At 39.9% G+C, this 24069-nt stretch overlaps 1 protein-coding gene across 1 annotated transcript in view; it reads left to right on the plus strand.

The window, feature by feature from the left end:
* Positions 1-24069, plus strand: part of npas1 (neuronal PAS domain protein 1) — a 71380-nt gene that overhangs the window by 4370 nt on the left and 42941 nt on the right. The window contains exons 2-3 of the mRNA XM_041809531.1: positions 10590-10757; positions 12111-12349. Coding sequence (XP_041665465.1) covers positions 10663-10757; positions 12111-12349 — 334 coding nt within the window. The 5' untranslated portion in view covers positions 10590-10662. The remainder of the gene's footprint in view (positions 1-10589; positions 10758-12110; positions 12350-24069) is intronic.

Here is a 24069-nt window from a genome sequence, read left to right on the forward strand (position 1 = left end):
ATTGCATTCTTGATTTTTTTGGAATTGATTTTGATAGCTGTAGGGATTTAAAGATAAAAGATACCCTAAAAATCCACATCTGTTTTCCTCCTCACATTTTCTGAATTTGATCATCTTCTGTGGGCCAGATGAGGAGCTTTGGGGGCCCTGATATGGCTCCTGGGCTGCCAGTAGATGATCACCTCTATACAGGTCTCTACATTTATTTAACTGTTATGCCACTTCTTAGGCTAAAGACTGAATCCTTGACATACCGGCATGGATGTCACGATACTAGACTTTAAAATTAGACATTCAACTAGAAAAAAATCAAACACTTTTAATAAATGTTTCTTCTTCTGCATCCCTCCACTGCTTGTCTTGTAAAAAAAAGTGGATCATTGGGATAACATTGACTGCATCATTTTAAAACGTGTGGACTGCCTTGAATAGTTGTTACTCTGCTTAAATCTTTCCATTACTCTCGGTAAGGACTGAGGAATAGCCCTTTTATTCACATGACTATGTTCTCTATTTTTCAGGCAGAAATGTAAATACATTAGAGTTTGAGTGCTGCTACTTTGAACTTCATATTTAATACAGTGCAGGTGAAGTGAAGCGTTTCTTTTGTGTGTACTCGCGCCAAGGTGGATGGTAATTATGACAGGCATGGATTGGATCTTGCGTAGCTCCACGCCCGTGAGGAGTGGACATCAAAGCGTGCTCACCAAAGCCCTCTGTAATAAAAGAGGAGGAGGAGAGAAGTATTGATTACCATGGGTGAACATTAGCAAATCTCTTTCTCTCTCCTTTTTTTCATGTACGTCTTCATCTGTCCATCATTGCTTTCCCCTTCTCTCTCTCTGCTCCTCTCTCTTACAGTATGATTTGCCTCCACCTCAACTTATGCTCCCTCCATCCCCCATCAGTTCTCCAATCCCCCCCTCTCTTATCATTTATTTATCGCTGATCTCTTTATTCTGTATTCTTCCAGTTTAGGGACGGTCCATGCGGCGACTGTATGCTGCTGGTTGTTATCATCATTCCTTTACACCCATCCTGAAGCCTCCTCCTCCTCATCAACGCAGAGATACCTGGGGGCGGGCGGGGTCACTCTGGTCCAATCTAACGCCGTATTGATTCCATTAGATAATTAATGACCCAGGCAGGGGCCAGAGAGGAGCAAAGAGGGGGTTAGAAGAGGAGATGTGGGGTTGAGGATGATGGGAGAGGCGGAGGGGATGGAGGAAGGGGGCGCGTGGGGTGGGGGGACGCCAAGGCCCTTGAGAGTTGGAGAGAAACCTTGGGTTGGGAATGATCCAGAGTCGTCAAGGTCAACCGCAGCCGGTGCACGAATACGAAAGCAGAATGCTGAGCGAGTCGAAATCAGGAATACTGATAGAAGCGGGGGGAGAGATCTTCATGTCCAGCAGCTGTCGATTGATCAGTGGCTGAAAAATTGTACATTAAAAAGTCTTTTGACTTCCAAATCCTGAGGTCCAACCAGGGCCGTAATGCATGATAAGTAGTTTTCAGCCCTCCAACCAGAATACCAAACTTCATCTCCCCGGACGCTGCAGACACTCATTTACAACTACTCAACAACATGAAAGGCAAGATAGAAAACTAGCTACATCAAATATTCTGTGCGTGTTACTTCCAACCGTGTTTTCTACATCTTCCATGATATCGAGCGTTCTCTATGTGATCAAATATTATTCACAAGAATATCTACATCGCTGTTGTATGTGTTCTCCACTTTGACCTTAAGTTGGAGATAATTAAAGACCAGTGGGGCTGAGAAAAGAGCTGTAAGAGACTCAGTTAATACTGAAAAATGGCCTGAATGACTTCTCTTTGAAGTTTTCAAGTTAAGTGGGAAGTAATGTCTGCTTTTCAAGTATTTCAGATATCAATACATGTCAGAAACAATAAAGAAAAGACAGGGGAACTGTCTGCTGCAGATGACATGCTGAAGACACACCAACAGCTCCATTAAATACAGTTTATTATGACATAATCATATTTCTCAATGGGTGATGACTGTTAGTGGAAAACTGCAGATAAATGAGCTGTTTCACGAATGCACTCCTGAAAATGTTGGACATTTTCAGGCAGGCTACCCCTGAACTCTTCCTGAGTTTCTTGTTTACACATGTACATCACATCAGGAGACATCCCTGTTGGATGAGAGGGGGGCTTTAGGTCTCAGGAAGCAGGACATGAGTTTTAAAAGATGGTGGGAAAATGGTGGAGGAAGTGATTCTGACTCAATTGGCTCATGGGTCATGAAAAAAAACAGGATTAATCAGGATTTACAAGGATTGAACAGAAATTTATTGCAAGAAATAAGTAAATGAGTTAACAGAAACAAAGTCAAACTTGTGGTGCAGGTGTGGGCCTGGCTCAGAAAGAGAGCATAACTGGACGTCGGTCCTTTATATCCTGGCTGGAGCAGTTTCGCCCAGGTGCTCGAGATCTACCAGGACATGGCATCTTTTCAGCACCACAGAAAGAGATGTGCACATCAGTACATCAATGAACACTCAAGAAGATCACATCAGTCATGGGCCAGTTGTAGAATATAAACATCCCTCTCTGCTCACTCTCCATTTTCCTGAGAATTCCTGTGTTCACACTTCTACTCAACCCAACTTCATGCAGAGAGCTTACTAGAGGGCTTGCAGGAAAAATCCCAGGCAAAGTCATGGTGAACATTTCTGCTTTCTGAAGAAGTTAAAGCAAAAGAGTAAGGGTAACTTACCCATATTATCTGGAGAGTACAAGATAAAAAAGTTTTCATTTGCAGATTTGGCAAACAGGTTCAAGGAATCCTATTTTAGCAAGGTGCTAGCTTCAATATTTGACATGCTGATATTTACAAATTTATTTCAGCTAACACCGATGTCAGCTAAGTCATGAGTCGAATAATTTTAAAGTCCTTAAAACACGTTAGAATTTAAGGAATGAGGATGAAGAAAGAAAAAGATGTCCCAAATCATTTGAATTAATCTTCAGAGCTTTCCCAGAATGCCTTTGGCCATTAGACACTCAGTTAGAGAAGTCCTGCCTGTGAGGAGCTATCACAATATAAAATACTGAACAAGATGGAAGAGGACTTCCTGGTTCAGTGTGCACCTTTCAGTTATTCTCACTTGTAGCCACTCAAGTTTCCCTGCTTAATTAATCCCTGCTTGCATTAATGCTAATGCACCATGCTGCTGCTGCTGGCAAAGCTTGACCACCTCCACCCCAGCCTCCTCCTTTATAGCATAACATTGGTTGCAGATTCAGATTCATGGTACTATGTTATTTTTGCTTATGAACTAATTTTATTGTTTTCAGTACGTGTTGTCATAGATGTATCCATCCATATGGGACGTTCTAGCTAAGTGCTCCCTGGAATTTAAAGCATGCTGCCATCCATTTTGCAATAAAATGGTTAAATGTATGACTGGACTGTTCCTGACTGATGGATTTTTACACAATCAGTTGCCTCTAATGTTTAGAGTTCTGTTAACTTCTCAGGAATTACCATGTAAATTTATATTTTCAGTTGAGTCATCATAAAAAAAATGTATTTCCACTACTCAAAAACTTAGACATAATCAGGATCAACAAAAATTTCAGCTGATTTATTGGTCGTAACTATTGTCAGAATTTATCTGCCAATATTGATGATTTTCCTTTTAAGCTAATATTTACTAAGACAGATACTGTTCATCTCTAGTGCTAGCACATTATGCTGTTATGATTAGCCTGAAAAGACTGAAGCTTTAGTGTCAACTTCTCGAAAGGAAAACATCCTGCAAATTGGTTTTAACTTTATGAAACTCAGTATGTAGTGATAAAGGGATTTTTTTTTACAACACTAAAACTTTTTTTCTCAGATATTTAACTCTTAAGAACTTGTCAAAAATCACAAAACCTTCCAAACTCAAACTATAATACCCTTTCTTTTCCACAAGCCTGCTCTGACTTCTCAACTTTGCATGATGACAGCATGCATGTGGTCTCTGTTGGGCTATGAGCCCTCCTCTGCCTCCACATTCTCAGTCTTGGCCAGCCTCTGTATTGGGCCCCAGGGGTTGAGGAGATGAGGCATAAAACAACCTTGTCTCTACCTAGGGGAGCTGGTGGCATGGCACCGGGGCTATTGTCTGTCTGCGTGCTGTTTGACTTAAATGTGTTCATTTGCCTGATGCCCCTGACTCCCTGCGGGGAGGGGCGGCGCAGGGAGAGGAGGGGCACGCTAACGAATCTCTGACAGCTGGAGGCCCTAATTAAACGTCCTCGCTGAAAATAAACAGAGCAGGAGCCAAGCGAGCAGCCAGAGAGGGAACGCACGGCAAACAGCGGCTGTGAACGCTCGCCGCAGTGCCCTCCGCTCTGTTGCTGTTGAGGCCGTGCCAAAAGTGCAACGCTCTATAGGGCAGGGGTCTCAAATACACACTCATATATACTACACTAATGAATATGGAGCACTGCAGCAACACATTGTGAACACCTGCGGTCACACTTGATACAGGTTGATCCCTACAGCTGTGGGCGCCGTATATTTTTACACTCAGTGCTCTCAGAAGTCACACTTTTCCTTTTCCATATACTTCCCACTGAGCCGTATCAGAATAAGTCGACTCAGCTCTACTCGGCCAATTGTTTCACACTCCCTGTCTGGATGACACTTCTGACATTCAGCCTGTTGTTACTGCCTGCTAGCTAGCCCCAGCATTAGCAGTCAAAGTGGCAGGGTCCATTTGGGTGAGTGCATTAATGGGCCGCCCAACCTGCGACAAGGTTATGAGGCTGATTGAATAATTACTGTGGAGGCCTCTGTCCATTACGCCCCTGTGTCTGCTCTGATAGAGAGAGAGATGGAGAGATAGCTGGAGACAGAAAGATGGAGGGAGAGATTAGATAAGCACAGATAAGGTCAATTAAGAGATAAACATACAGGTAAGGGATGGAAAAAGGCTCTACATGTGCATGTGTATGTGTGAAAATTTGAGGGTAAATTGTTTCCTTCCTCTGTCTCCTTTTTGATCCCTCCATCCCACTGTATGCAGCCTAATTTAGCATGTAGTGCATTTAACCAGGTGAGATAGGGAAGGTGACAAAGGTGAAGTTGTAAGACAGAGGTGTTGCTGCCCTTAGCTCGACCCTGTCTTCTCTTCAGCAGAGTCTTTGTAAAAAAGCACTGCCAAGCTTTAGACAAACAGATATAGGTTTCCTATATGTGAGTGAAGCCTCAGCCTTAGACATAAGCCAGGGACAAAATATTCTGTCAATGTAAGCGACCTGTGTAAGGGTTAAGACTAGGGTGGGAAAATTCCCCTGATAGATCTTAAAGCATCTTTACCACTCTCTTACTGACTGAAGCAATCAATATCCAATGATCAGAATCCCATAGTATCGAAGTTGAGCCAGCAGTTCAGCCCTCAAGTTCAGAAAGTTTATTTTGATTACATCTGTGCTTTCTGTTTCTTGGACAGATTATAACTGATAGACTCTTTGCAAAACTTTACATGACACTACATTAGATTTTAGCTATTAAAGTTCCTCACACCAAGCAATGTCCTGGTCTTGGTCTTAAATAAATCAGACCATTACCTTGCTCTGAGCGGCAGAAAAACAATTCAAAGTCATCAGTTTTGGTTCAGACCAACCAACACACTGATTTGGAAAAATTACATCAGCACAGAAGTGCAAAAACTTTATTTACTTTATTTAGTGTTAACATCTGCAAAACCATGGACACCCCACTAGGTCTCATTTCATTAAATGCAAATGTTTTAGGGGTGCACAACACTGGATTTTTCCAATATTTACAAAGTCATTTTAGCTGATGCCAATTTAGCAAGGTAATGAGTTTATCTCAATAATTAACCACTCAAACATAATGTGATAAAAACACATCAGAGCAAATTTATGGTACTGATGTCATACATCACTGTTTGCTGTTTGTAGTGTTGTAAGCTTGATGAAACAATAAGGCAGACATGCTGTGGTCTTTTGATAATCATTATTTCACATATCTGGAAGATACAGTAAGTACCACCCAAGACTGATTAATAAGACAACATGTAGTCTCTGTCTCTCCTCCTGCCTGTGTTTGTGAGAGCTTCTCCAGAGTGCGCACAGATATAGACAAGCACAGTCACCTTCATGCACAGATATGCAGCAAAAATGCTGATCTCATTTTCTAATGTGCAGACTTCCCTGTTTAAAAGTAAACTGAGGTTTGAAAACCTTTTATAAAGGTCCAATGCTGCCACAGAGCATGCTCTTTCTGTACTAACTTTTGTGACGTCACTAATGAGAAGCTCGCTCATGTGTAATGAAAACTTGTTTATAAGGAATAACCTCAGAGGATAACAAAACACCAATGAAGAGGGGCAGACAGAGCAGAGGTAGGCCTACAGCCACTGTCTGGGTTGGGGGATAAGGGAGATATTAAGTGTTGGTAGAGTAGAGATCAGATATGGTAAATTGTGAGTTCATTATTTACATGAAGAGAGAAAAATTGCAAAAATGCACCATATATACATAAATTTAAATATATAACCAATTAAAAACAGTTTATACAATAAATTGGCCTGTAATGCAGTCCTGCTCACATTATCTATATATGTGATTAATTGAGATTAATTTATCACAAATCTTGTAATTAATTAGATTTAAAAGATTATCTCCTGACAGCACTAATAAATGTGATTAAATGTTATAAATGTTGATTGGATGTAAACCGTCAGTTCTTAGAACACAACTAAAAGATTAAGGAATAAGGATAAACAACGAAAAATACTCCAGCTGATTTAAGTCTATTGTCGTGGCGCAAACTCTGCTAAGGCCAACGTACAGGGTACAGTATATGGCAAAAATGTTCGTATCTGCCAGTATCAATAGTTAACTTATAAAGCTTATATCTGCTCATAATGATATCATGCTGATTATATCATGCATCTCTAAAGTTTTTACAACAGAAATAAACAAATTTACAGCCTGGTTAAAAAAAACACATTTGGTTTCAATAACTTTATTATGAGTGGTACATACTTAGGGTGCTTTTTAATATCTCATTCAATCTGATGTTATCAAGGCTTAGATACAGTGCAGGGCAGGGCACTGTAGCAGTTTGCACGGAGGCTTAAATCCCTCATCAGCTCTTCCTCCTTCCTGGTTCTAAATTGACCCAAGGTTAGTTGGAGACAGCATTTTTAATGTCGTCTTTATTAGGCATTTAAACGGCTCTTCAGGGGACATCACTGACACTATGTCTGTGTCTTATACATTCATGGTTTAGACATGGACTTTAGTTTACAGTAGTTATATTGATAAGAAAACTCTGAATTCCCATCAGCGTCAGCTGCACTTTATGCTCACTGTTATATAGCAAATGATGGTTGCTGTCACGTTGTGCTTAGATGGGGATAATGGTAAAAAAAAAACAACACTACTGCCAATATTCTTCATGTTAACAATACCATTTTAAAGTATGTTAACATGATGATCTCATCCTTTTCTGTGCTTAATTCTGCTTTCCCACAAAAATCTCCTTTTGCTTCACCCTTGAAGTTACCATTCACTGCGTTTCCGGGGAAAATGTTAGTTGCACTTCCAGTCACATTTTGAGCCTTTTTTAGACACAGCCTTCCCCTGAAATTTTCTTTAAGAGCTTTTTCGTACTTGTCCCTACTTGTTTCACTGTGTGGTGGAAAATAATATGTAAAAATCCTGAAGAAATCTGAGATTTCAGATGAAGCCTTCACTCTAAGATAGCTTTTTTCCCCTTTATGCTTCTTGAACTGAGCTTGCCACATGTAATTGGACTTTTTTACATAAGCCACAATCGAGTGGAACAAATGGGTGAAAAGAGAAGGGTAAAAAGCAGGTTCATAATGTGCACAAAGATCAAATAAGTCACATGTACTAGTCAGTCATAGGTTATAAAGGTCAACAGCCCCCACCTGCTTGCTTGTGGTGGATTTTTCCTGAAAATTTATTGTTGCATTCACACCAGCTAACTCATACTTCATGCCGAAATTTTATTAGGTGGATGGCAGAAACTAAAAGGAGGGAAAGAACAAAAAAAACCCCAGATATTTTTGTTATTTCACAAATACAGCTCCACTGGAAATGTGGGGAAATTTGGGGATTTAGAGTGAAAATGCCTTCAGCTGTATTTAGTAAGCACTGGAGCCCAGTTTACTTTAAGGCTCAATTATGCTTACAGGCTGATGTTTCAGGAGACATCTGGGAGTAAATATTTAAATGATACCTATTTGTTCAGTCTTACTGAGCCCAGTCTTTCTCACAATGACCTACGACTATGTTAGCAGTAGAAAGAATAAATCTTTGCTTTGTTATCGCAGCCTAAAACTACTAAAGGTAAGCGTATGACCCGACCTCCCCTTTTAACAGTTATTCTCTCTGTGTTGAATCCCACGTTGACTCCTCTGCCTTTGAAATTGGTCCAAGAAGTTTTCCTGCATACATTTTAACGTTGGCTGTTTTAGCCTAGATTTGTGAAATGATATCTGCCAAACCTGCCCGGCTTCTGCTGACCCCTCTTAGCCAAGGTCAACATAGCCATGCTCAAACTCGAGACATAATCCATTTTCCTCTGCCCCGGCAAAGCTCCACTGAGTTGATTGTGCTGACCCAGCCGGGCCAAAGAGGGAGAGATATAGAGTGTGAGAGGGAGTAAGAAAGAGAGAGAGAGGGCATCTGAGGCCCAAGGGCATGACATGGGTGTGCTCGGGGCCACGCCAGCCCTTTAAATGTCAACACAGCAATGAGGGGAGGGAGACGGGTGAGGAGCTCTGCTCTCTTTGTAGACAGAGAAGAATATTGGCAACTTTAACCACAGGAGAAAGTGTCGGGGAGATGGCAAAAGGCGTCAGTAGATGCAGAGGAGTGGGCAGTGGACGGGATGTGCTTTGTCTTCTGAGATGTTTCACAGTCTAGTGGCAGACAAGTTTGAGTGTTCTTTAAGGGGGCATTTGGAGATCTGTGATTTCAGCTTAATTGTGACTTCAAAGGTGGCAGAGTGTTTTTTCTTATGTCTATTACCTCGGGAACAGCCACTGACCTTTATGTAGCCAAGTACGCACAGTACCTAATTGCTCTCTGTCAGCCTTACATCTTCTTTCTTTCTTTCTTTCTTTCTTTCTTTCTTTCTTTCTTTCTTTCTTTCTTTCTTTTCTAAAATAAGGCTGCTCTTGACAAGCTATTTTAGAAATGTAATTTTCAGATAGATGAAATAAGAAACTGTAAGATGAGTTTTCTTCCAACCATTTTAATGCAAATTATTTCATCAATCGCTCAATGTAAAAGTGCAAATGGAGAGTCGAAATTTTCCTTGATTGAAAAAAGGCTTCATGCTCACCTCAGCCTTGAAACATACACATATTTTAATAATGCTGTGCAATAAACTGTTTTGGAGTAGCATTTTCTAGTTAAGGAATAAAAGACGTATCAAATTGTATATCAAAATTAATATCCAAAAAAAAAAAAAAAAAGCTACAATTGTCCTTTAGTAAGTATTTGAATATTTTATAGCGGTTATTGTTAGATTTACTTATACAGTATTCAGACCAACTTGACTTTTTCGTTGTTATTTTGCAGCCTGATGCTACAGTCAAAAAAAATAATAATTTTTATTCTCATTAACTTACACTCAACACCCCATCATGACAAAGTGATAACAGAATTTTGAAAAAAAATTATCTAATTTAAATTAAAATCTGCAATATCACATTGACAAAAGTATTCAGACCCTTTGTATAAACACTTGAAATCTAGCTCAGGTTCATCCTGTTTCTCTGGATCTTTGCTGAGATGTTTCTTCACCTTTGTTGGAGTCCATCTGTGGTAAATAAAGTTGATTTAATACGACTTGCAAAGACACATACCTCTCTATAGAAAGCCCCTAAGCTGACAATGCATATCAGAGCAAAAACCAAGCCATGAGGTCAAAAGAACTGCCTGCAGAGCTTAGAGGCAAGATTGTTACAGGGAACAGATCTGGGGAAGGGTACTGAAAAGTTCTGCTGCACTGAAGCACAGTGCACAGTGGCCTCCATACTTTTTAAAATAAGGAAGTTTGGCACAACTGGGACTCTTCCAAGAGCTGGTTAACCAACCAAACTGAGCTGTTTGGAGGGAGAAGGGCATTAGTTAGAGAGGTAACCAAGGACCCGAGGGTCACTCTGAGCTCCAAAGATCCTGTGTGAAGACAGGACAAAGTTCCAGAGGGACAATTATCACTGCAGCCCTCCACTGATCTGAGCTCTATGGCAGAGTTGCTAAACAGAATCCAATCCTTGGTGCAAAATGCATGAAAGCCCACTTGTCTTCATTTGGAGGTTTTTTTTTGCAAACTTCAAGCATACTTTCATGTATCTTTAAATAATTAACATTTTCTAAAATTCTGTTTTCACTGTGTCATGATGTGGTATTGAGTGTAGATTAAAATGATTTTTTCAACTGTAGCACCAGGCTTCAACACAACAAAATTGATCAAAGTGAAGCGAGTCTGAATACTTTCTGAATGCACTGTACTACTCCAGTCATGGCCTTATTATTCTTTTTCCTCTCTTGATCTCCAGGTCTGAGTCTATCCCACCCTCAGCCAATCAGAGCCTTCGTTAACGTCGGCGTCGAGGCGTGATTGGGAGAAGGATGGCGACCATGCCGTTTGTCAGCGAGGGGAAGTGTGTGAGTGTGGAGTGGGATTTCCTACAAGGACTTCTGGCCAAGCCTCCAACTCTGCCATGGTGAGACGCAACACACACACATATGCTGATACTGTATAAGCCTGCGTGCATGCCTGTGAATTAATTTCTGCAAGGTGAAATCCATGCATTAGCACCCCAGCACACACTGACAGCCTAGAGAAGAATTTCCTATCAATGAAACACAATCCTGAAGACATACATCTGATCTCCTCACTGCTACATATAACCTGCATTGTTGCCCACCTGCCAATCCTGTCAGAGCTGTGAATCCCCCTCCCCTTAGCGGGAGATTAAGTAAATTTGGCTGGAATTATTAATGGGCAGTCATTTACAGGCGGATATAAAAACTAAGCAGAATCAATGCATGTGTATTGATTGTTCTCGGTGGCTGGGGTCGAGGCGGTATAATAATGAGATGTTACAGAGGCTGGCAGCATGAGTTCACAACACTCACACAGAAGAACACACATAGTTTTCCCTTGTAAGAGAAAGCAGGAGGAAATACAACAGCTGTGTCAGCTGATTAAGATACAAACATATGTACACACATCATAGACAGCCCTTTTCTTTCTACTTCTTCTCTTCGCTCTCTCTCTCTCTCACACCACTGGTGGTCTTTCATGGGATGAGAATCAACAACACAGACACGAGGGAGAAAGGCTGGTTCGTCTTGCTCCTCTGGCTTTCTTTCTCACACACGCACACACACTTTATTCCAGCGCAGCACCGACACAAATTGTGAAGTGGCTGTGACAACATAATTCCACCACTCAGGCCCCATTGAGGAGAGTCAATACCCAATCAGAGAGACAGGCTACCTGAGCCCCGGCCCCCCTCTGTCACTCCGCCCCTCCCTCTCCTATTGATCCCTCAATCACGGCTTCAGCTCACCAGCCCAGGACCAGATGAGAGAGAGAGAGAGAGGGAGGAAAGGGGGAGAGAGGGAGGGGGAAGTGTGAAATAGGCAGTGAGAGATTGTAAGTGTGTGTTCACATATGGATTTTGGAGCAAATGGCATTATTAGAACTCTGAAATGTAGAAGGAGAGAGTTTGTCTGTAATTACGAACCCAATCTGCAGAGGGGCGGGATGGAGATTGTTTCAGTGGAATAGCTGGAGCTATTACCATCATGTGTATTTATGAAATGAGGTTTCAGAATTGAGGCTCAGGTCATTTACACAGAGCATGAATCAATCTACAGGTGGTCAGTAAAAGGCCATTATGTGATACTGGTTCACTATATTTCTCTGCCCTTTCTCTTGTTCTCTCTCCCCCCTGCATTTATCTATTTCTTCCAATAACCTCTTTCTCTCTGTCCACACCATTTCTCCTTCCCCCTAAAACACCATTTCTCCTTTCTCTCCTAACCCCCCCCACCCTCCTCCCTCGTAGTCTTCAGAACCTGCGTAAAGAGAAGTCTCGTAATGCAGCTCGTTCACGGCGGGGGAAGGAGAACTTTGAGTTTTTTGAGCTGGCCAAGATGCTGCCTCTTCCTGGTGCCATCACCAGCCAGCTGGACAAGGCCTCGGTCATCCGGCTGACCATCAGCTACCTGCACATGCGCACCTTTGCCAGCCAGGGAGACCCACCCTGGAGCTCACTGATGGAGGGAGACAGCAACTGCAGTAAAGGTGAGTGAGAAGGAAACACCTAGGAATAGAAAAATAACTAGTGATGGCATGTTGAAATTCTCATAACGTGATACTTCTATAAATATGACTGCTGGTGTGTTTGCTCTGTAGTGGTGATATACTTCAACAATATAATTACCATAACAACGTAGTTTCTTATTCTCTCTTTACCGTAAAATACCAAATAATAGCCGGGGCGTTTATTTGTCTCAATCACTGAGCAGACCAGGCATTTATTTGGGACCAGGCGGGTATTTGGAACAGGCGTTTAATTCCTTTCTCACAAAAATCTTGCTTAGCAAAAATTGGAAAAATATGGTAAATTTAATCAAAGTATGTATTTACACCAGTATGAATATCACCTTTACATTTAAGACAAGATTACAGTACCGTAGTTATACTTTTGTCTTCTTCTGTCAATTCAACACTCTCTAAAAACTTTAAATACTGGTAAGGAACTAAACAAACACAAAGCTGACGACAGACAGTTTAAAGTTAAAGTTGTGCTTTTTATTTTTTTGCTGCACCGGGGCATGGCGCTGCTATCTCACTTGAGAAAACCAGCAAGGGACAGGGATGCCCCAGCCAATGAGGAGGCTAGTACTCACAGCCAATCAGACTCAGGTCAGAGGGAGCATCCTATTGGCCACTGTAGCTTCCGTGTCTCAGATCAGTGAGACGTTGATTCAATGGCGGAATTACGGCGGTGTTCGGTCCTGTGTAGAATTTGTTCATGATGAGATCAAGTGTTTTCTTGCCTGTGATTCGGCCGTTGATTTCAGTGGAAAAGCAGAGCAAAATCACTCCATGAGCGCTTTGCCACTGTCAGTATTCAATTCAGCGGACATTCTCACCCGCGAGGAGGTACGCAAAAAGAGGGGCGGAGCTACGGAGCTCAAACAGTCAAACCATGAGTCAAACACAGAGAAAAACAGGAACTGAGGGGGAGTTGAGAGTTGATTCTATATGGTTCTCATCTCATCTCAGTCACACATGGAGCTTTAAATAAATTATACCCGGCATTTATTTGGAAAAGGTGTTTATTTGTCAAAATGTACTGCCACACCCGGCGGTTAATTGGGACCCGGCGATTATTTGGTATTTTACGGTACTTTTATTAAGCAGGTTATTAGAGCCTCAAATTATGCACTAATTTATCATTCATCTTACTCATCTACTCTTACATTTTCCACCTGTTTTGAGACACCCTACCAGGAGCCTTTTGTTTTGCAGTCATCCTGTTAGGAAATATGCATTTACTTTGTTTAACACCCAGTTATCTGAAAACAGAACCAAAGCTCCTGTTAAGCAGAGAGTCCTTATGGGTGTTTGTGGTGTTGAGGAAGTGGGCGGGTTAAGTTGGGTATTTTATGGACAGATTCCAGGGTAATTTGAACTCAATATAATTACATCTGATGCAAAATAAAAGATTTTAAATAATTCGCATTTTTGGCAGTCTAGTAGGGGCTTTACACTGCATTAAGGTCTTAACTTTACATATTAAACTAGATTCCATTTTAAAGTCCTGGCTACTGTCCTAGTGGAAAATAATTTAAAAATAAGTTATTATTTGTACTCTTTATGTCTTTCTTGTCACTGAATTTAGGTTGTTTTAGTTAAAGCTCCTGTGAGGAACTTTAAGTTTGGGTTTGATTTTTGTACCCCCTGTAGACCATGTCGTATATTCTAATTCCTGTTTCCTGTACATGTATAAGTGGTTTTATTTTCAAGTAAAAACAGTCAAATTTATCACGCATTAGACATCTTTCCTATGGTAACTGTAAAAAAACAGCATCTGTTACTCTCCCTTTTCTCTCCCTCTCACTAAAACGTCACCTTAATCATATGATTTGCCCATGTATTATGTGGATATCAACTGTGGAACATAATTGATAATGCACCAAAGTTTGTACTCACAGCCAGAAACTGAATTAAAAAGCCACAGTTCTATGGTGCACAAGTTGGTGCTGTATGAAGACCTCTGACAGGATTGATCCAGTGATTATTATTAAGCAAAGAGCCACAGAATCAACTTCACCTTTTTTCTCTTCACAGTACAAAACTGTTAGCTGCATTCTAGTTTTCACTGTAATTGCGAATAAAACACATCAGACCTAGAGTGCAAGGTTTGGGTGCGTGACATGCGACAAAAAGAAGAAAATAAAGAAAATAACAGACTCAGTGTGCAAATACCTCAACAGCTCATACATCATTTGTCCATTGTAGGTGTTCCTTCATTCAGTGAAGCTGCTGGCAATACAAATGAATGGGAGCAATAAGCCAGGAGCTCTTCAACAGCTTTTTGCCTTCATTTTGTCGAAAGCATAATACTTTTTAAGGAAACAGTGATAAACTATTGAGTAAATCTTGTGCTGTACTGGTTATGAGCAAATAATGAGCAGTGATTTTTTTGTTTGAGCATGAGCTGCTCCTGTTTGAGAGCCAAGTCAGTTTTTGTCCAGCTTGTTTGTTTTTTTTTTTTTTTTTACATAAACTTAGCACAAAAAGTAAGGAAATTTGTGTTTGGTAGATTATTTCTTTGTTGTAACAATGCTTCTTGGCAATAAGCCTTATACTGTTGGAAAGCCTGTTTATTACCCTTTTAAATGGTGCCACCAAACAAGAGTCAATGGCAGAATAAGCTGTTATGTATTGGCAGAGAAGATTTGGCAAATTTTTCATGGGTGCAACCCACATACTCAGCTCTGCTGCTCATCCCACAAATACATGATCCTTACAAATGTGGCAATATTTAAAAGGGTAAAAAACAGGCTTTCCAACAGTATAGGATTTATTGCCAAGAAGCATTGTTACAATGAAGAAATGATCTATGAAACACAAGTTTCCTTACTTTTTGTGCTAAGTGATATAAAAAGACAAGCTGTTACCAGATTAAGTCCTTTCTGAGGGCCAGAAAATCAGCTCTTATTCCAGAGTTGAGCCAAATGATCTGGATCTCTATAAAGAGTTGTATTTCCCATATCTACTAGCACAGATGTAATAAACCACACTTTAAGCTGATGGTGGACTTCCTGAGATCTTTAATACCTTCCAGTATGCATGTATCTACACTACCAAACCAGTCGACATAAACGTATCCCAGACCACCTCTGTATGTAGTCTGAGCTATCTGAGATCACATTTTCTTCAGTATGCATGAAGGAATACAACTTAGTATCTGAAAATCCAAGCAGATGTTAATCATTGTTAATACAAGGTATAAAATGGGTCGAAAATAACAGTAATAATTTCAGGAGCTTACAGGAGCTTTAGATGACATGCCTTGTTTTACTTCTCAGCTCGGGATTCATGCTGTTGTTCATCCTAAATAATCACACAGCACAGCTCTGTAGTGCAACAAACAGACCCAAACCCAAAAAGACCTGTTTTCACTCACATCTCTCTTTTTATTTAAATCCATAGCAGTCTGCCCATTTACTCCCGCCCACAGAGACATCCCATGCCAAAAAAACTCTGTGTGGACCAGAACAATTATCCAGTCCCCTATTAGCGACTGTAATTACTTGTGCTGCATGTATGTGACTCCAGCACATGTTCATTGGCAGGCCTGCAAACATGTATGTGCCTATTATCATACATAGACTCTCCATAGGCTGGTGGGATTGGCAGGAGGATTTATGTTTTAAATGGGAGTATTGAAGTGTGAGCGAGTCTGTGTGTGAGTGCAAGAGTGAGTCTGATGCTACACATAGAGGGAGGGAACTATTGGTGCTATTTGTAATTACAGAAATTAACTATATAACGAGGACAGTGTAATTATAAAGGCTGTCTAATTGCTACTATTACTGAGGGGGAAACGATGCAGCTACAATTAGAGGGGTGTGTGCTTGTGTCTGTGTGTGTCCGTTCTCATCTAATTTGAGGAAATGTGAGCCAAAAAAGAAGCCATGTTAAAGCCGTGTTGGTGTGTGAATGTGTGTGGCTAAATATATAATGTTTTTTTTGTCTGTTTTAAAGGTAAGTTTGAGTATTGATATAATCTAATGCAGTTCTAGAAAATTGATCATTTTCATTTAATTTTGATAAATTATTCACAGAGGTTAAAAATGCAATTCAGAAATATATGCTGATTAATCGCACTGATGCCATCACATAACCAACTAAAGTAACGTTGTAACTTCAATTTGAACACATGTAAAAATCCTCTGTACTCTTATTTCTTATTTTTCATGTATTAAATCCATATTCTACAGATTAACACAATCCTAGATTGACTAGTAAGTGGTCAATCTGCCCTCAGTCTCCATGTCTTCTGTTTCAGAAGCAAGCCTTTTCTGATTGTTTTGTTACTCTTATCTTTAAATCTACCAGTAATGTAATCATTCTCAAACTGTCAGCATTTGCCCTCAATTGCAATCAATTAGTTCAAAAGCCTATAATTAATTGAATATTTCTTAAACGACTGATTAGGGTTTTCACACAATTAAAAAATTATATTCTATTTATGGAAGAATTGATATAGTTAATCACAATTAATCTCCCTTTTGTCACATTATAAAATTTCACTAGTTTACACTTGAACCTGTTTCTGTTTCCTTTGGGGTTTTGAACGGTCTTAAACCAAGGCTAATTGATTTTATGTTTGGATACAGACCTGCTTTTATTTTGAAAAAATATGCCAATGACCCCTGTGACCCCAAAACGGGATAAGGGTGTAGAAAATGGATGGATGGATGGATGGATGGATGGATGGATGGATGGATATGAAACTTTGGTTAGATTTTTGTGAAATAATTTTAACCATAGGAAAAAGTAGTTGTTATGGATTGAGAAGGTCATAAGAGAACAGTTAAAAAGAAAATACTTGATTTGTAAATTGTAGTTTGGAGTAAAGTCAAAATCAAAAAGTTTTTATCTTTGAACCAGGTTTAAATGTCTTGTAATCAGTGGCCATAGTTACCTTAAAGACTCCTTTTTTTGACTAAAAAATGTGCACAGAGGTTGCCGGGGAACCAGAGCAGTTGGCAACAAGAAAGATGCACTCTTAAGTTAGATCTTGGACTTGTAGAGTTTTTCACAATTAAGTTGACAACATATGTTGAAACCTGTGAAAACAAAGAAGATGGATGGTCCAGGACACATTTGAGAGAAAGAACGGGAAATTTCCATCAAGAAAAAAAACAAAAAAGGTGAAAAAAAGACCTCAGTCTCAACTACAACTCCTGGCTAGCTTAAAAGCTAACAACAACTGCCAGTAACTGCCATGGAACACTGCCTGATCAACAGGAGACTACTGAATGCTACCAGGTAGCATAGAGTGACGCGTACAAATGCAGCGGCCCGGCGCTCCATCACTGGCAGCAAAACAAAGCTCTACACTTGCACCAGAACTGACAGCATGCCCACGAAATTTACATCTTTCCTGATGGAGATTATCCTGAGAACTGGGCGCTCGGAGACTGACAGGAGGAGGACGTGGAGCAGCACGACACCTACAGCCAGTGGGGAGGAGGCAGCAACAGCAAAGTGGGGCAAACAAACCAGGCTGCAGGCTAGGCTAAGAGCGGCCCCACACAAACCTGCCCTTTTCAAGCATCTTCCTCCAGCGTGCCGGCTCCCTCACCAGCAGGATGGACAACGTGAGGCTGCGGATTTCCAACCACCGCTTGGATGACTGTATTTGCAGCTAAAGCGGAGACTGCCAAACGTAATTTCATTGTGTTTTTACAATGCAATGACAATAAATGGCTATCTATCTATCTATCTATCTATCTATCTATCTATCTATCTATCTATCTATCTATCTATCTATCTATCTATCTATCTAATTATCTATCTATCAAAAAAGTGGTGCCACACACACATGAATATAATTTTATTGGTAAGTTATCAAAAAAAAAAAAAAAAGGAAAATAAGTATATATCAAATTTCACCAAAGCTTAAAGACATATTTAAAGGCCTTCCTCTAAGCAGGAAAAGCACAGGTGTTACTAATAACATAAGTGAGTGCTCTGTTTCAATGTCTGTGTCTGAAACCACACATTCCATTCCTTTTCTCTATCCATTATATAGTGCGCTGCATATGATGGACTATATAGTGGACTTATCTGCAAAGAACAAAAATGATTTTGGACACTCCAGCCATGGACAATGACATCATCATGTCTCACAATTAAAATGAAGTGACGGCTCGTAGATTTCCATGACAAAGGCTGAGGAGCAAAAATAACGGTGGTTCATTCAGGACCACTCCTGTCATATGTTTAACCATTTTATTGCAAAACTGATATACAGTTTTACTTAGAGAAGGCTCTGCTTAAATGATGCGCCTGGCTGGGTTACCAGGCAGCATGCTTTGACTTTCTAGGGAGCACATGGCTTATACCCCCATATGGATAGATAAGTTTATGACAATGTGTATCGAATACAATAAAATAAATTCAAAAGTAGTTAATCCAAAGTAGCTTGTATCTGAATATGAGGGGGCAACAAACTTTAAGCTATAAAGGAGGAGGCTGGGGTGGAGGAGGAGGTTAAGCGTCATCAGCAGCAGCTGTGTGGTGTATCAGTGATTAGTGAGAGGTATGTCGTATTCAAATACACCACTGCGTTGACAGAAAAAGCTGCGATTGGCTGTGGGAGGTGATAACTGGGATCAGCTGGTCTTTAGCTCTCATCTATCTTATATTAGAGCAGTCTCATGTCCCTTTCTGCTTGTTAAAGCTTTGATCATGTGTTAAACTGCAATGCTTGATGGTATACTACTGGGCTTGTGACCATCAGTTGTTCACTACTTTTCACAATGCATGCTGGGATATAATGAGTCCACTATATAGTATATAATGGTGCTCACTCAGAATTTGGACAGCACTACTACATGGCATAGTCTTTATATAATGAACTATATGATGAATAGGGAATAGTTTTAGGAAACAGTCAGTGATGTGACAATAAGCCAGACTGCACTGTGCCAGCACCCAGAAATTAAGCCAGCCAATCAGAAATCAGCCATTGATGCTGTTCACACCTATGCTTTTTGAGCAGTGATGTGTGACTTTAAAAAGGCCTTTGTTTATGTTTTATGGCACATAATGTATCCTGGAGAGGCCATTGATTAGGTAGGTACATTGATGTTTTATGCTGTTTAAAATTTGATCACAGGGCTGTATGACTATTTGAACAAAGGGCACACAGTACAGTTTATACTGTTCAGACAGAGACTATTGTAGTTCAATACCAAGCAATGATAATTACAATCTGAATTTGAACCGTAACTATTCCACTCTTATATCCCGGATACATATCTAAAAAAACATATGGTTAGCTGTTCTCTAAAGCCATTGATCAGAAAATATACATTATCATGGGTGAATCCAGAGGGATCCATCAATATCTAATCAGGCATGCAGCGCTGCACAATCTGAATGTCTGAGTGATATCCATATACACTCACATGCAGTCGTGGCCTTGACTGAGTTCCACATGCTGTGAATTGTTTTGCTTTTCTTGGCCTTGACAGAAAATACCTGCTTTTTAGAGAAGTCAGTGTGCAGGTAGCCTTGCTGTCCAGTGCATACACTGAAAGTGTAGCAGAGAGACTAATGTGAGGTGTGTTGCTTACAATACAATGGTACAAAGAGGAGCTATAACAGTAAATATATAGAATCCTGCTGCAGTAATGTGAAGGTCTCAGAAAACTGTGAGGCACTTAAAGCAGAATTAATCTTGCCTCTTCCACCTGAGTGCTAGAGTAGGAATTATTTCAGGTGCTTCTTCTGCTGATATTTTGAGTAATTTATTAAATGTTTGGAGATTTCTACAAGCAGGTCATTGCGTCTTAGAGGGGGCCAAGGCTGAAAATGTGATGCTAATTTGGACATCAGTTTGAACAAGTCTACCCACAATACATTGGCAGGGTTTTTAAGTGTGATGCATGACTTTAATTCCGTTAGTGCAATGTGGTCAGAGATCCAGCTGAAAAAGAGAGGAGGATGGAGAGAAGGGGAAGGAGAGTTACATTCCTTTACTCTTTCCTTCTTGTCCAAGGGGTTTTTGGATGGGCAAGGGCCAGCGGAGAGGGGAGAGGAAGGTGGAGGATAGAGGAGAGGAGAGGAGAGGGCTGTGGGGAGGGAAGGGGAGGGGCCGGTATGGCTTTTGTCTGCTTCCCACGTTTCAAAGCCAGTCTTGAAAAATGAATAGACAGAGGAAAATCAATTGCATGACCTTCACAGAGAGAGAGAGAGAAAGAGAGAGAGAGAGAAAGCAGGAAAGGGGAAGAGAAGGAGGAGAGAGACAGATTATGGAAGGAAGGAGCAAACGTAAAAGGAAAGAGCTGAAGGGAGGGAAAGTAAAATGACCCATGATGTTCATTCTCATACACCGTGTGTGTATATATATTCGTGTGTGTTTGTACCTATTTGTACAGCACATCGAAGGACTGAACCGTCTCATTTGAAATCATTTATATTTCAGAACCTCTCAGTATTGAGTAATATTTTTCTTTTGTGGGCTGTTTTTATTACCCTCCCTGTTTAAATGTCTTGATAAGTAATAATTTAGGTGAGATTTATCCTTGTAGCCTTGACTATATTTTTTCTGTCACCCATGATAAACCCAAAATGTTCATACCTTAGATCAGGGAATAGCATCAAAATTGCAAACCAGATTATTTTGACCATTTTATTTAAAATTGAAATAAAAAATGTGTCATAAAGCCACTTAATGGGACAAGAAAACTGTCATACAGAACTACAACAACAACAGAGGAGTAAGATTCTAAGAGCATGTAGACCCTCTGGTCATATAAATTTGTGACAAAACCCAAAACCTGTCATAACTTGCAGAGCCTTGCAGAAATGGATTGGTCAGATACCATATTTATCATCAAGTGGATCCATTTTGCAAAACTTCAAGCTTAAACACTTGTTCCTGTTCAGAGAATGACAGGATCAATTAGCATTAGGGTCGTTATCAAAATCTCACGGTGCAATAATACCATGGTAACAAGTCCACAGTACAGTATTTATTGTGTTACAAAGAAACCCTCAAATCGTCAAATGACGACGTTGAAAAAAAAGGGATTTTGACAATTATCAAACAAGAACTGCACTTAAAATATTATAATATGTGCAAAAAGGTGCTGTAGGTGTGCATTAGGCTTCAAAATATGTACTTATACTTTGGCTCCAGTGTGTTTACTTACCTTCTGAGACCTTGGTTGTCCACCAATGAAAATAGCTCTAGGTCTTTGGAGATATATTCACCAATACACCTTGTGCTTTGTGATCAAAGGATGATAGGTATGCAAGGGCTGATGGTAACTGTAGTTCCTGGTTCCACTAAAAAACTAGACTCTTTGCCCTGAAGGTCTATCGTTTGAAACTGTCACATGTCCATGGCAACATTGAGATGCTCCTGTCACTACAATACCATGATATCAACTATAATAGACCCTTAGGATTAAAATATTGTAGATATGGGCATGGTTACATTGACGCGACTGCAAGCCTGTAAGCAATGGCAGCTAGTGGAGAGATTAACGAGGATGCATGTAGAGCAGTACCAAAACTTGACAACATTTCTTTATTAAAAGAAAAGCAAAGAACCCCAGTGAAAGCTTATCTTTGTGGTAACTATTTTGCGCTTACCCAACTGGCTTTGGCCAGAGTTGAATCTACCAACTGGCTCCACTGGCAGTGAACAATGATAACAACTGGCTGTTGACCTTGTGTTGTGTAATTTATTCCCTAGGGCAGCACAGGCTGCTATGTGTTTAATGGTACACACTGTGCTAAGGGGGATTTTTAAAATAATTCATCCGGTTTTAATTTAGTAAGCATAAGAGCTATTCATGCATTTACATAATCAGGGGTATGGCTGAGCTGAATGACAGGTGGGTATTTTGTGGCTGTTTGCCAGGAGGATACAGGCCCATCTCAGCTCTGCCTTCTTGTCTGTTACTACAATGACAGGATCTTAGACTGGGGTAGAATCTCCAATTTGGGGACCACCGTCATTCAGCTTTATTGTGCCACCATAGTGTCTCTTCAGAAACCAATGGGTGATGTCACTCAGACTTCATCCATGTTTTATAAATGTCTGCACAAACATATAGTTGTTGCATACTAATATACAAACTATTTTTTGGGCCTCTGTTTTTAATCCTCTAGTTTAGCAAAGTTGTTGCCATTCTTATTTCCAAGTCAAAAACATTAAGGTTCTGGAGTTCAAGCTTGGTGACTGAAATTAGTAACTTGGAGGTGGCTAGTCCCCTAAGTCCAAATATTAAACCCTTTCATCTTTAGGCCCTTTTCCAGTGTTCAAGCTAGAAAATGACATACCCAAATGTAACGGAATATTTCTCTGCAACTACAAGGTCTACATGAATAAGCTTGGCATCAATGTAAAGATAACTCTTTAAAATTTCAGCAGATATGTAAAAATCCCTTTAGAAGTTACTGCGACTAGGTAAATAATGATGGAATATAGCAGAAATGAAAGATTAATTTTGTCACCTTAAAAAATCTCTTTTAGAGTAAATATCTCCTGTGAAATGTCAAGCCAAGGTGTATGGGATTAGAATGGTGTGTCACATGATCATATCCGTGCACAATTAGACTGCTTTATGTGTCTTTCTCAGGATGAAAAGGTTTTAATGTTTTTAAAGGTTTTTAGAGTCCATGATATTGTTCTAAAATGACTAATATGAAAATTCACCTCTGAAGAAGTTGCCATGAATTGTGTAATTAGACTATGATGACATGATGACCAAAACCACACCCAGCAGTTTAAGTTAAACATAAAAAAAACACCTTTGAATTTACAAACACTGATTTTTTGACAAAAGCATTAATACAGTATTTCCAAATTTATTTACTGACCAAGATATGCTAAGACAACATTTTTAATGGCTGAACTTTTTACATTTTTTCCACAAAGACCAAATTAGTCTCCTTAATTTCAAACATGATATAGACCTTCCTGTTTTGCAGCCAGAGACGGTTTAAAGAATGGAAAGCACAAGAGCAGGAGAGAAGGAAAGGCACATTATTAAGATAAACTGTATAAGCCATAAACCCCCTCCTCCACATCAGCAGATGGGGAAAACTTCAAAATTAATATACACTACAAATATATTTTTTAAAAATAAAACAAAACTGGAAAAGCACTCGGAGAGAGCAGACCTCTGCCATTAGCCCTATCTCCCAATAGCACGAATCCTTTAAAAAAAATCCTGGAACCAGACGGTGATCCGGATCACTCCCAAAATTGAATCAGTTCTTTCTTATGCCATCTCTGACATTTCCTGAAAATTTCATGAAAATATGTCCATAACTTTTTGAGTTATGTTGCTAACAAACAAACTAACTATCTAACTAACTAACTAACAAACTAACTAACAAGCCCTGCCGATCCCATAACTGCCTTGGCGGAGGTAATAAACATGGTTTCTATTGTGATACTTAGTTCTTTTCATTCCAATTGACAATAATATATATAATAATGTTAATTTCTTTAACATTTATCAAACCAACATCGCGAAGTGCTTTACAAAACATCAAACAAAAAAACTGTCTGTATAAAAGAATAAAAGAGGACTTGCATCAAACAGTGACTAAAGAATAAATGATAACAACCTAAAGCAGTGGTTGAATTAATCTAAACAGATACACACCATGCATAAAACAGTTTGCTGTAAGGCCTTCTGATAGAAATGTGTATTCGAAAGGGATTTAAAAGAAGATTCCGATGTGGCTTC

Source organism: Cheilinus undulatus, linkage group 2 (assembly GCF_018320785.1).
Source record: "Cheilinus undulatus linkage group 2, ASM1832078v1, whole genome shotgun sequence".
Taxonomy (NCBI): domain Eukaryota; kingdom Metazoa; phylum Chordata; class Actinopteri; order Labriformes; family Labridae; genus Cheilinus; species Cheilinus undulatus.